Below are 12,287 nucleotides of genomic sequence, written 5' to 3' on the forward strand. Positions count from 1 at the left end.
GCTCGGGATTCAATTGCGAGGAATTTTTGATAGGACTTGCTCAATCTAATGTACAAGGCAGTTTTACTGTTTCTTTGCTGTCGCTATTGCTGTTGCTGTTGTTGCTGTGAAGTGAAATGAAGAAGAAAGAAGATAGGCGAATTCGGGTTTCTTCGTTTCACTTCGGATCAGGCCACTCAACCTCGGTGTAGGGATTTTCCGATAACCATCAAGTAAATCCGTTTGGAGCGAAACAATATTGAACAGGCGACTTTCCTTCTCTCTTTCTTCCACAAACCTTCGACAAGCTGCGAACAACCCAACCAGCACAATGAGCGACCAACTCCACGGCGGCTGCTCCTGTGGGCGCAACGCCTACACAATCACTATCCCTCAAAACGCAACCGAGAAGCCCCAGGTCTTATTCGAGAACAGCCACGGATCACGTACGTCCTCCTTCTGACTCCCCCGACCTTACTTGCACGTGGGTGCGTCGTGCGTGCGAATCAACTAATTGACCGCAGGCAAATCGCACGCTACGCCACTCTCCGCTTGGCTGAAGGTCCCTCTCTCCTGGTACCAGTCGACCACTCAGGCCTTTATGAGCGACGAGTCGCACGCCGCCATCCGCCGCACATACACCTCGCCCAGCGAGCAAAACTGCCAGCGCCACTTCTGCGGCTTCTGCGGCACGCCGTTGAGCTTCTGGTCCGAGTCGCCGGCCACCGAAGCGTCGTACATCTCCTTGACCCTGGGCTCGTTGGCGAGTAGTGATCTGCGAGATCTGGAGGATCTGGGATTGTTGCCTGCGGAGGCGCTGGACGATACCGAGGCTGGTCAGGAGAAGATGGAGAAGACGGCTTCGCTGGCTGGCGGTGGTGGGCGGAGTGGACAGGGCAACGAGGGACTGCCGTGGTTCGAGACGATGGTTAAGGGTAGCAGGCTGGGCAACGTTCAACGCATCTGGGGAGAAAAGAGGGCTGGGAACGGGAGGTTCAAGATTGAGTGGGAGATTGTCGAGTGGACTGCCGCGGATGAGGAGGGTGGGGATGGTAGTGTGCCTTCTGCAAAGAGGAAGATTGGGCAGGTTGTGGAGAATGAGATGATGGAGTAAGGGCCTGAGCTGTGCTTAGGATGGCGTATGGAATAGAGGCTGGGTTGGTAATGGAAGTCTCATGACGATACGAAGATACTACGAAGTTTACGGACATTTGCTGGGTTAGCAAGGCGGTGGATGGGTTGTGGACGGCGTCTGCTGACATTACTGTCATATGAGAATACGTCTTGCTGTACCTGAGCTTGTAATAGACAGTCTGCTCAGTATGTAGGCCGCGGACCAAATGTACTACTACACACCAACACAAGCCCAACCTTCCGCACACTATTCCACTCATGAACTATACTACCAGGTGATGCACCACCCATTTCCATATCACGACTAAAGCGCCTGGTCACGTGAGGACAAGCAAAGAAAGCGCTTGCCATTTCCGTTGTTTTCCCGACGGCTGCTCGCTTCCGCCCGCCATCCCGATCCCGCATGTTTATTGTGATCACTCATCAATCATTGCCAGACATGATCATCTTTTTGACATATGTTGGATGTTTCGGAACAGAACATGCACACCGCTTCAACACACGTATCTCAACGCATGTATCTCGAACAGTCCAAGCTCCATCTCTCTCTCTCTCTCTCTCTCTCTCTCTTTTCCTCTCTTTTCCTCTCCCGCCTCTCAGCTGAAGGAAGTTCATCATGGATCCAATCCAATCTAGTCCAATCCAATCCAACCCAATCCAGCTCATAAGCTGGCCGGGTCGGGTCGGGTCAGGTCTGGTCACTCAACCGTGGATCTCTCTGCACGTATGCGGGGTAGTTTGTGCCTCTCAACTCCTTCATCCGTAGTCTCACTGGCCAGCCGCATTATCTGTGGCTTGGGAGCTCGCTGATCGGATGATTGAGTTCCTGGGTATAAAAGCTTCTTCTTCTTAGGCTCTTACCCTCTTCTCCTTCTCCCCTCCTTCTCTCCTCCTCGTGCACCTCCAACTTCTATATCCCATCCCCAACCTCCATCTTCAAACTCCAAACTCCAAACTCCCTCTCTGCCCCCAGAATCGCACGATCAGGCCATCATGGGAATCACCACCACCGAAGTTCCCAAGTCCGTGCAATGGAGTGGTAAGCAAGTCCCCGTCTACCCCATGCAGACGGTCGACTTCTCGCGTCTCCTTTCGCAGGAGCCAACCGAGATCGAGAAGCTTGTAAAATGCTGCCAGACCGAAGGCTTCTTCTACATCGACCTGCAAGGCATCGATGGCCGGAGAATGCTGGAAGACCAGCAGGAGACTTTGAAGCTCATGAAGCGATTCTTCGACTCCCCATTGGAGGTCAAGAACGAGTACGGCCTCGTCGCACCTCATCTGGGATACGAGCCCGTTGGATCGCGCACTGGAGTCCTCCCTGGCACCAAGGATGGATACGAAATGGTCAAGGTATGGCGTCTGGCTCTCCGGATAAAGCTAGGTTGGATCGTGTTAATGATCGCCTAGGTATCACGGGATGAGATCCAGGCAGAGTCTCCTCACATCCCCCGCAACATCAAGAACAACGGAGACATCAAGATCCTTGAGAACGCCATTGCTGGTTCTAACATCATCACCAAGGTTGGTTTACACCCAGAGCCCATCTTCTCATACTGTCGGGCCCTGCATCGTAACCGAACCAAGGACTAACATGTCGAGGAAAGACCATCTTGTCTGCGCTGTCAACTGGCCTGGGCCTCACAGGCAAGGACCGATTCGAGAACTCACACCGAAATGAGCGCCCATCAACATCCACGCTGGCCATGATGCACTATATCCCATCGAACCCTGTGACGGAGAAGAACATTGGACACCAAAAGCACACCGACATCAGTTCGCTCACTTTGCTCTTTAGCGAGCAATGGGGTCTCCAAATCAGACCTCCTGGTAAGTTTACACTGTGTCGTCGCAACTGCCGTAAAACTTTGCATACTCATCCGTTCCAGGAGCCAAGGAGTTTGGCTTCGTCGCCCCCAAGGTCGGATCAGCGATTGTCAACGTCGGCGACTCCCTCCGTTTCGCGAGCGGCCACACGATGCAGTCCTGCATCCACCGCGTCGTGCCCTTGGACCACGCCGAGCACCGCTACTCCATCGCGTACTTCCTCCGCGCCGAGGACGAGACCATGTTCACGGACTCCAACGGCAGATTCGTCACGGCTGGGCAGTGGCACGACGAGAAGTTCTTCGCCTTCATGTCGCCGCCAGAGATTCAAGCTGAGGCTCCGAGCTACCTGCTGCTGGGTGGGATGGAGGAGCAGGAGGACCTTTCAGCTGCTCAGGTGCTGAAGAATGCCGCGAGATCTGAAGCGACGACGACAATTTCTGTCTCCTAGTTACTACTCGTCAAGAGGATGGTTGGATAGTGGGCGTTGGTGCCACGGGGGTCTGTGGCATTGGCTTATGAATTAAGGAAACCATTAACAAATTTTCCCGCGTGGATCTCTGATTGAATTTTCCCGAGCATTGGAGAACGTGTGGTGTAGTACCGGGGGGTTGAACGGGTGCGCTCCCAGCATCTCTTTTCCACTAACAGTCTTGGGGCAATCTCTCGCTCGTCGTGACCAGACAGCCAGCAGCCAGCGGGCAGCGGGCAGCTCTGTAGATGAAATGAGCTTGAAGGGGAGGGGAGGAGGATCCTCCTCTTCACTCCCGAAGTTGAAAATGCTTCCCGGGCCCGGGCCCCGGTAAGCTCCCACCACCTCCATTATAGGAACCATTATAGGAAGGAACCCAAACCTAAGGTGCTTGAGCGCGGCGGCGCTAATTGACTTTCTTCAAGTGTAAGTAAGTACTACGTAAGTAGGTACTTGTTGCACTTGAGGTGATGAGAAGGGGAGGAGAGGGAACTTTTTTTTTTTTTTTTTTTTTTTTTTTTGAGGGTGGGGGGCAATTCATTGTTGCGGGCGTTATGTGTGGTGGCGGGCGGCCTAGCTGGCTGTGGCGGGTTGGGTGAGTTGTTTTTTTTTTTTGCTTGGGAGGGCAGGGAGGTATCTTTTTGGGGGGGGGGGGGGGGGGGGGTGGGGGGTGAGGGGGGAGGAGGTGTGGGGTATTATGTAATTATCAGGAGATGATGATGGGAGATGATGATAAGAGATGAAACGGAAGAGAAAGAAGGGAAGGTAGATAGATACGGTAGATACGGTAGATATCAAGCGTGCAGTTGATCTTTCTTCAGCTCCGGGTTCTGCGGATATGAGTATGTAGGTATAGGTATGTATATGGATACGGTACAGACCGGCCTGTTCGTTGGTTTCCACACCACGGTTGTATGAGGGAGGCAAGGCGGCAGGCTTTTACCGGTATTACTGTACTGTACTGTACTGTATCAGACACATACCTAGGTAAGTAGCGAGCGAAAATCCCAGGCATGTACTAGGTACCCGTACGTAAGAGCCTCGGCATCGCACTCTGCTTATCGGATTCCATCTAATCTGATCATGTCGCCTGGCAGGCAGGCCAAAGTCAAAGTCAACATATCATACCGGTACCTATCACATGCCTGGATCCTAGCCCACTCCTCTTCCTCCTCCTCCTCCTTCTCTTTCCTCCCTCAATCATACAATATTCAAACCTGCAAACATCGAATTTCATAGCGACTCTCTCCCTCGAGATCATCCCCGTAATCTCTAAGGATGTCGGAAATCAGCGGCATTCCTGCTGCTGACACCCTCCCTGAAAAAGCAATCCCCATATCGGTACCGGTACCGATTCCGATTCCAAGAGAAGCCCCCTCCCTGGCGACCCTGCGCTCCTGGCTGCCTCTATATCTGAAAAGTACCGACCGCGTCCTCGACCGCCTCGCTCGAATCCTCCAGTCGCCCTCCCAGACCGACACGCTCCTCCAAGCCCTCTGCGTAAGACCATACAGACAGCGCGGGAAACCATTTCCACCCACCCTTCACTGCTGTCCAAGAAAATCCAATCTCGAGGAGATATAGCTACTGACTTCTCGTTATCCCTATCTACTAGTACACCAGCCTCCTCGCCTCCACCATCTCCCTCCCACGCATCCACAACAGCATTGGCGCCTCCGCCCGATCCTTCATCGAAAAGGCCCTCGCCCTCCCCCCAACCACCGCCCCCGCCTCCGCCCCCCCACACCAGCTCCCCACCGTCTCCCAGCGCCTCAAGTCCTTCTCAAACCTGCTCTCCGACGTTCGGATCTTCGCCCGTCTCGGGGGCCTGCTACAGATCTACAACTGGGGGAAGCAAGTCTGCTGCGAAGACGATGGCGACGGCATCGTCCGGGCCATCGTCGCTGTGCAGGTGGCTGTCAACGTGGCGTCCCAGTCTCTGGAGAACATGGCGTATCTGAGCTCGAAGGGTGTGGGGGGATGGGATGGGAAGAGGCAGGAGAGGGCGTGGCTGTGGAGTTCGCGGTTCTGGGCGACGCATGTCGGCTTGGAGGTTTTGAAAGAGGGGAGGGAGAGGCTTGTTTGGGAGAGGGAGAGAGTGAAGGGGAAAGGGGAGGGGGATGGGAAAGAGGAGGCTGCGACTGAGGAGAGGGCCTGGAGGGAGAAGTGGTGGAGAGGGGTAGTGATGAATGCGGCGTTCGCGCCGCTGACGCTGCATTGGGGCCTGGAGAATGGATTGCTGAGTGAGTTCTGGGTGGGTGTTTTAGGGAGCATTGCTGGTGTTACGGGGATGAGGGAGGTGTGGAGGAAGAGTGGGGAGCTTGGCTAGAGGCAAGAGGTAGGAAGGCCTTGGAAGTGATGTACCCATCGACGTTCCTGATACTCGCCTGTTGGCATCTCGCTAAGAGAAAGTGTTCTGGTGCTCGCTTAGCCTGCGGAGCGCTCATGGCTGGATGCATACCGGTCCTCGGCGAACTCGTCCAGACCAAGTCACGAACCCTTCTGGATCGTTTCTGTGCCACCCTACCCGGGGCCGGACGAGGCGCATGGTAGGCGAGAGGTCCGCCATGCCCGCAAGAGGGGAGAAGCCCAGGAAGATAGAAAATGAAAGCCAGCTTGGCTAGGTGGACGGACGCAGTCGCGACGGCCGTTACGGTCGAGGGAACCATGCCATCCCCAAAGTGAAGATAGTAGGAGAGAGTCAAGTATACCTCGGGTCGTGCGAGCAACTGCATGCAGAGAGGAGAGTGCGAATGAACGTGGTAAGCCGAGTGACGGAGCAGTGACGATCTTTTGGAGTGCGAGACTGGGGAAAGACTGGGCTCAAAGGCAAACAAACCTATACTCTATATCAGCGAGTGAAACGAGAAGAAAGAAAAAAAAAAGAAGAAAAAGAAGAAAAAAAAAAGAAAAAGAAGAAAGAAAAAAGAAAAAACGACCATCATCCAGAGACGAGACCAGGAACGGCGTCATGGCGGAGAAGTCCCAGCTCGTGGGGCACCATTGCTCGCAGCAGTTGTTACTGTAGTAAGAGTGCGACATGGAGCTAAGTAGGTACCGTACGTAGCTGTCCAAGTAGGACATGTCCTTCCTGTAAGGAAAGAAAAGAAAAAGAAAAGAGAAAAGAAAAAAAAAAAGGAGAAAAGAAAAAGAAAAAATAAAAACATATGAATTTCGGAAATTGGAAACCCCACCAAGACGAGGACGAGGGAGGGTGTGGTGTGGTGTGGTGTGGTGTTCACCTCCCGTGCTGTGTGTACCGGTACCGGTACTTACAGACCAATAACAATAATAACAATAACATCCTCTCTCCGTTCACTTTCGTTATTTATCTTGACGTGACGTGACCTATTCAGATGCGCGCATCGCACACACCGCAGCGGGGAGCCGGAGCATCAAAGCATCAAAGCATCAAAGCATCAAAGCATCAAACGTCTGTGCAACGCAACGCAACGTGCCAGTTCCAGTTCAGTTAGCAGCCGTTAGCCGTTGGAGATGTGGACTAAGGCAGAGAGGCGGCGCGGCGCATGGACTACCGTAGGTAGGTACCGTATCCAACCGAAACTACATTCTCGACTCGGGAAGGGGGAGATGAAGAACAGAAAAGAAAAGAAAAGAAAAAAAAAGAAAAAGAAAAAAAAGGAGGAAAAAAAAAAGGAGCAAGTCATTTTTTGGTGATCGATGTTGCCCGTCCCTATATCTGCGTAACCTAGAACGCCTGGGTCGGAATACATACGAGGGGAAAAAGTTTGCAGGAAAAGTTGCTGCAAGGCCATAAAATAAAAACAAAGAAAAATCCCCCCTCCCCCGATTATCCATCCATCCATTCCATCCGTGTTAGGCCGCTCTTTCTTTCCACACTCTAGGTATCTAGTACTTTGGGCCGCCGTAGCCCTCGTCGGTTCTCCGGTTCTCGTCAAAGTGCCTCTTGCGGAGGGCAGCGAGGCGCTTCTTCTTGGTGACCGAGTTGACGTAGGTGCCGATGAAGAAGGCCAGGATGTTGAAGAAGGGCACCCAGGTGTGCTCGGGGAGGAACTTCTGGGCGAAGGCCAGGGCCAGGGGCGACGTGACCCAGCTGACCTTCATGACGGGGAAGAAGCCGGCTTTCCAGGTGGCGAGCACTTGGTGGAAGGTCTTGGCCCCGGCGATGAGCGCCATGGAGATCAGGTAGACGCTGTTCTGGATGGGTGCGATCTGGAGGGTTGTTCTTCTGTTTAGTGACTGTCGTGGATGGTTTTGGGGGGGAAAGGGGGTAGTTATGATAGATAGCACGTACAATCAAATTGCTGAACAGGATCTGGAGGACCTTGGCTTTCAAGCTCGTGCGGCCTGCAAAGACCTTCTGGAGGACACTGATGAGGAAGTGGCCCAGCGGCGCGCTGATGAAGGCTCCGTATGCTGCCATCTTGGGTACGCGGATGGTGAAGTAGCCGCCGCCCTTGGTGATATCCTTCGCGATCCACGAGGCCAGGAGCTCCTGCAAGGCGGAGAGCGTGCCAGACGTCAACATCTTGGTGCGGAGCGGATTCGTCTGCAGCTGCTTCAGGTACGCCTGGTGTTTTCCGGGGGTCGTCAGCAAACGTTTCGTTTTTCCAAACCGATCTCTCTTTTTTATCAACGGAGAGATCCATCGTCAATCACGTACCGCCAGGTAGCCCTTCTGTCCAACACTGCTCTTGCCTCCGGTCAACGCCGTACCGATCTCGTCTGCGAGTTCGTGCCTGATGGACTTCATCGCGGGCAGCGCCGCGGCAACGCCGCTGGTCTGCTTGATCGTATCCTTCTCGAACTTGACCGACATAGTGAAGCGATTCGGAGGGTAAGGGAGGGGGGGAGGGGGGTGGGAGAGGGGGTTTTCAGCGCTGCTGCGAAGACTGGTCAGCGCAATGCTCAAAAGCTGACGAGAGATGGCGCAATTGTGCTTTTGATTTTTTATCGTTGTTGAGCTTTCGTTGCCCAATGTTTACAACCCAGGGCCGAGGTATGCGCGACACAAGCTGGGATGCGCCTGGGCCGGGTTCGAAGGGGGCCAGTTTTTGGACGAGGAAGAGTTGGGAATTGGGGATCGGACACACCTATGCTGTTCTTCGAATGCAATTGCTCTTGTCGGTGAGCCGGGTATTGATGCGCAGCTATAGAGGGATGCGCAATTGCGATGTCCGTGGTAGACAGCGAGGTGGAGTTGAATTGGGTTGATTGCAGATATCGGGCGGCGGGCTTGGACGGAGCGTTATGGAGACAGGGATATCGAGGCTCCGTTTGAATGTACGTGGCGTCGAGATCTGAGTAACAATAACAGCAACAACAGCAGCAACAGCAACAATCGAAACGGGACGGGAGAGGGAGAGAGAAGGAGTATGGTCACTCGGAGCTCTGAAGTGGTTGTTACTCAACAGCACGGCGGGTCGGGTTGGCTTGTCACGTCTATGTATCCGCCGGAGCCACGAGAGGAAGGGAAGAGCATATATGTACGTATAGCTATTTGGGCCACTCTAGGCTTCATCTCGGCTTTCAAAGACATCGTATAGCTTTTGCTATTTGTAATAGCTTCTCGACCTTTACGATGTGCTCCCTGTCTAACGTGGCTGCTTTTCGTGCTGCAGAGATATATCTTCATGCATTGATTGACCGCTGACGACAACACAGGATGGTTCGGCCTAGACTTGAATGGATAACAGCAAGCTATAACTGAATGAAAACATACCTAGAGGTTTGAGACGAGGTGAGCTAAGCCTACGTAAAGGTGTAAACGTCGTAGCTCTGTCGGGTTTGCATGCTTCTTAATCTTATCAACTGTCTGCATTGCTTGCGAGTCCAATATCTATCTGTCTTTTGATTGCCTGCTTGAACTCGTATATCATCTTATCCTGCCTACGCTATCGAGAGAATGGGAGGATGCCAGTCACCACACACTCTTCTATATCGCTCTGATGCAGGTTAAAGTGTATGTCATGTATTATTGCCACAACTTTTCCCCTACGCTGCTGAATCTCCCGTACTATTTCTTAGCCAACATGAGGATCGTCCAACAGAAGTAAGACGAGATTTTCGATCTTACTTAGCGATTCCCGGTCCTGATCCGCACCTTCCAGCTTCCCTCTTCCAGCTTGAAGGTGAGAGAAAGTGCCTTACCAGCGTCAAAGGTCGGCCAGATGTCGAATGCAATAGAAGCATCTCACTGTCTCTCCCTCTCCAGATGGACGGGACTTCCCGCCGAGCGAGGTCATGAATATCCACGGTCGTTCGAGAACCTTACCAAAGCCTCGGAGGACTTGACCTTGGAGTCCTTGAGCCCCTCGAAATATGATACCATCAAAAGTCGAAAACATCCTTTTCAGTGTGCAGCCAATCTCATATTCCTATAGTATAAAACTCTGGTCGGATCGATGCGGCGCCGGACCTTCGCTTAAATCCCCGACGCCATTCAAGGGCTGGGTCAGGTCAGTTCTGCCTCTCGTCCAGATAATTCACTTTTTTTGGGCTTCACTTTCACCTTCAAATTCTTTTTTTTGTTAGCATCACATTCACCTTCAACCTATAGGGCATGAGGAAGCGAACTAGCTTAGCTCGCCACACTATAAAAGATTTCTCCCATGTAAAATCTCATTTTCTCCTCTTCAACTTCCTCTCCTCTGTTCCCTCATCACAACCCCATATTCAAACCCAACACCGCGTTCTATCGCAACCCCGTCTTCTCAACACCTTGATTCCACCCTCTCAATTCGCAATCTCAATCACAAACTCAAGCTCAAGCTCAAGCTCAACCATAACCACAAACTCAAGCTCCACAAACTCAAGCTCAGTCAACATGACGCCTCTTGAGCTCGCCGCGAGTGGAGCGGCTATCTACCCTCTGCACATGAGACGCGCGACCGTAAGCTCTTCCGTACGCTCTACTACCGGTGGTGATGGCGCGGGAATCTACCACCTCCATCACAAGAATGGCGGCAATGGCTCCTGCACCCACCTGACCTGTACTCGCATCTTCACCCAAGAGTTTCGCTGCGCTGTCTGTGTCCGCAGAGGCAGCTTGGGCTGGATTTACAGATGCACGCAGGATCGGGAGTTGCTCTTGGAGAGAGACATCGAGGCCGGCGTCGAGGTCCGTACTGCGCTCGCGCTCTGGCTCCTAACTCCTGAGCATCCTGTGAAGATGGATGAATGTTGACAATGGTGACAGGACAAGCTCGACGAATTGTGCGACCTCTTCAAGGGGATGGCTCACAATCCGCGCAGCAGGAGTGCCGCTGCGAGGATGCGTCCTTCGAGTGTCTTGACAGAGATCAGTGAGAAGGAGCTCAAGGGGTACACTGGCGAGCAACTGCACAAAATCCTCCGCCAGAGAACCCATGTAAGTCGCTTTCGGCCCCCTTCATTCCCTAGCAGAGCATCACTGACAAACCCCCCGTAGCTCCTTGATGTCCTTACGCACGCCAACTACGCCGACCCAAAGTTCTTCCCTGATCTTCAAGACGGCGTCGAGCAGCCTGATATGAAGCCATGGTTGCCTCTCCGCGATGGCGAGTGTCAATTCAAAGTCTGCCATACTTGCCGCCCCAACTTCCAAGAGCGTAGTTTCCTTAGCCTGAACGGCATTGCCCGCAACGATATCCCTCCTACCGCCATCACGGGTTTCGGATTCCACTTGCGCAAGGCGCGTCCGGTCTCACTGGTCAAGCATGTCAGCAACCTTGGCTTGAGACCAAACCCTTCTGCAAGTACCACCTGGGAAAATTGCTGCGGACCGTTGCTAATCCTCTCTGCAGCACCCAGCTCGCCAAGGTCAAAAAACCCCTCCCCGAACTCTGCCTCCCAGACCAAGAACCAGTCCCAACAGCAAGCCCCGGGGCATCGTCAAGCGCCGTCCTGGCAGCATCGGCCTCGGTATCTTCGCCACAGAGAAACAACATGAGTCCGCCGCTCGACCACCTACTCCCAAAGCAGTCAGCAGCCAGCAGGGCCTGATGCTCCCACCCGCTAGCACCACACCCCTTCGTCGCGCCGCGGCTTCAGCCCGTCCGTTTGCCGTCAAAGTCAACGCACCGGTCAATATCCGTCAGCCAAGTGCAGCCCGCTTGTCCTGGCTTAATGCCAACCGTCGTCACTCCCTCGCTACCACTACAGCCACAGTGGCATCACCAACACCAATGGAGCTCGACATGAACACCACCCCAGCCGCTCTAAACCCCATGGAGCTTGACATGGATACCACTCCAGCCCCTCTGACTCCCATGGAGCTAAGCGAGCAGTTCGGTGACTTTGGTAGCGAGCCTTTGGATGTGATGGAAGGCGTTGCTGTTACTGAAGAAGGTGTTGAGATGCATGTCGCGGATGTTATCATGCAGCACTGAGCTTTGGTAAGCAGCACTCATCTCCATCTCCCCCATCTACTGTACAGAATAATCTATGCGTTCATGATTATCAATGTATCTTTCCTACCGACCATAAGGTCATGAGGAAACAGTGTTTTCTTTATATGAAAAATCTCTCCTCTCACCCTCAAACACACTACCAATCAGTACACTTACTAATCTGGCACGCAGACCTTATTCTCTGGAGTCGGGCTCTTCTCACCTAAGAATACGGTCACGATTCCTGGACCCGACGACGCAACGTTACACATGTTCTGTTTCTGCTTTTCTATGCTCTCTACTCTACTCTACTATTCCCAGCTCCAGATCTCTGTCGAGTCTCTCTTCTTTCCCTTTCTTCAACTGCTTGGAGTTCGAGGAAGTTCGAGGTCTTCTCTTTTTTTCAAACTGTGCCTTCGCCCACCCCACGCAATCACGAACGAGATGAGCACAATGGGGGACGATACCAGCTACGAAAGGAGTTTTGCGACGGAGAATGCTTCTTTTTATCTTGGAGTTAGGGA

General features: G+C 53.1%; 5 protein-coding genes across 5 annotated transcripts; 4 read left to right on the forward strand and 1 right to left on the reverse strand.

Moving 5' to 3' along the window:
* Nucleotides 1–310: 310 nt before the first annotated feature.
* L3040_002325 (uncharacterized protein) lies at nucleotides 311–1,093 on the forward strand (the record flags this gene model as incomplete). The annotated part of the gene is made up of 2 exons (XM_007289776.1): nucleotides 311–425; nucleotides 504–1,093. The coding sequence occupies 2 exons, from the start codon at nucleotides 311–313 to the stop codon at nucleotides 1,091–1,093; spliced, it is 705 nt and encodes a 234-aa protein (XP_007289838.1).
* Nucleotides 1,094–2,106: 1,013 nt separating this feature from the next.
* On the forward strand, nucleotides 2,107–3,391 carry L3040_002326 (uncharacterized protein; the record flags this gene model as incomplete). The annotated part of the gene is made up of 4 exons (XM_007289775.1): nucleotides 2,107–2,466; nucleotides 2,524–2,637; nucleotides 2,721–2,943; nucleotides 3,003–3,391. The coding sequence occupies 4 exons, from the start codon at nucleotides 2,107–2,109 to the stop codon at nucleotides 3,389–3,391; spliced, it is 1,086 nt and encodes a 361-aa protein (XP_007289837.1).
* A 1,299-nt stretch (nucleotides 3,392–4,690) lies between these two features.
* On the forward strand, nucleotides 4,691–5,741 carry L3040_002327 (uncharacterized protein; the record flags this gene model as incomplete). The annotated part of the gene is made up of 2 exons (XM_007289774.1): nucleotides 4,691–4,912; nucleotides 5,028–5,741. 2 exons carry the CDS (start codon nucleotides 4,691–4,693, stop codon nucleotides 5,739–5,741), a joined length of 936 nt encoding a protein of 311 aa, XP_007289836.1.
* A 1,541-nt stretch (nucleotides 5,742–7,282) lies between these two features.
* L3040_002328 (uncharacterized protein) lies at nucleotides 7,283–8,213 on the reverse strand (the record flags this gene model as incomplete). Its single annotated transcript, XM_007289773.1, has 3 exons — nucleotides 7,283–7,606; nucleotides 7,689–7,964; nucleotides 8,058–8,213. The coding sequence occupies 3 exons, from the start codon at nucleotides 8,211–8,213 to the stop codon at nucleotides 7,283–7,285; spliced, it is 756 nt and encodes a 251-aa protein (XP_007289835.1).
* Nucleotides 8,214–10,220: 2,007 nt separating this feature from the next.
* Nucleotides 10,221–11,763, forward strand: L3040_002329 (uncharacterized protein; the record flags this gene model as incomplete). Its single annotated transcript, XM_007289772.1, has 4 exons — nucleotides 10,221–10,514; nucleotides 10,593–10,763; nucleotides 10,824–11,093; nucleotides 11,179–11,763. The coding sequence occupies 4 exons, from the start codon at nucleotides 10,221–10,223 to the stop codon at nucleotides 11,761–11,763; spliced, it is 1,320 nt and encodes a 439-aa protein (XP_007289834.1).
* Between the last annotated feature and the right edge of the window lie 524 nt (nucleotides 11,764–12,287).

Source organism: Drepanopeziza brunnea (assembly GCF_022702325.1).
Source record: "Drepanopeziza brunnea f. sp. 'multigermtubi' strain 214-2 chromosome Unknown ctg3, whole genome shotgun sequence".
NCBI lineage: Eukaryota > Fungi > Ascomycota > Leotiomycetes > Helotiales > Drepanopezizaceae > Drepanopeziza > Drepanopeziza brunnea.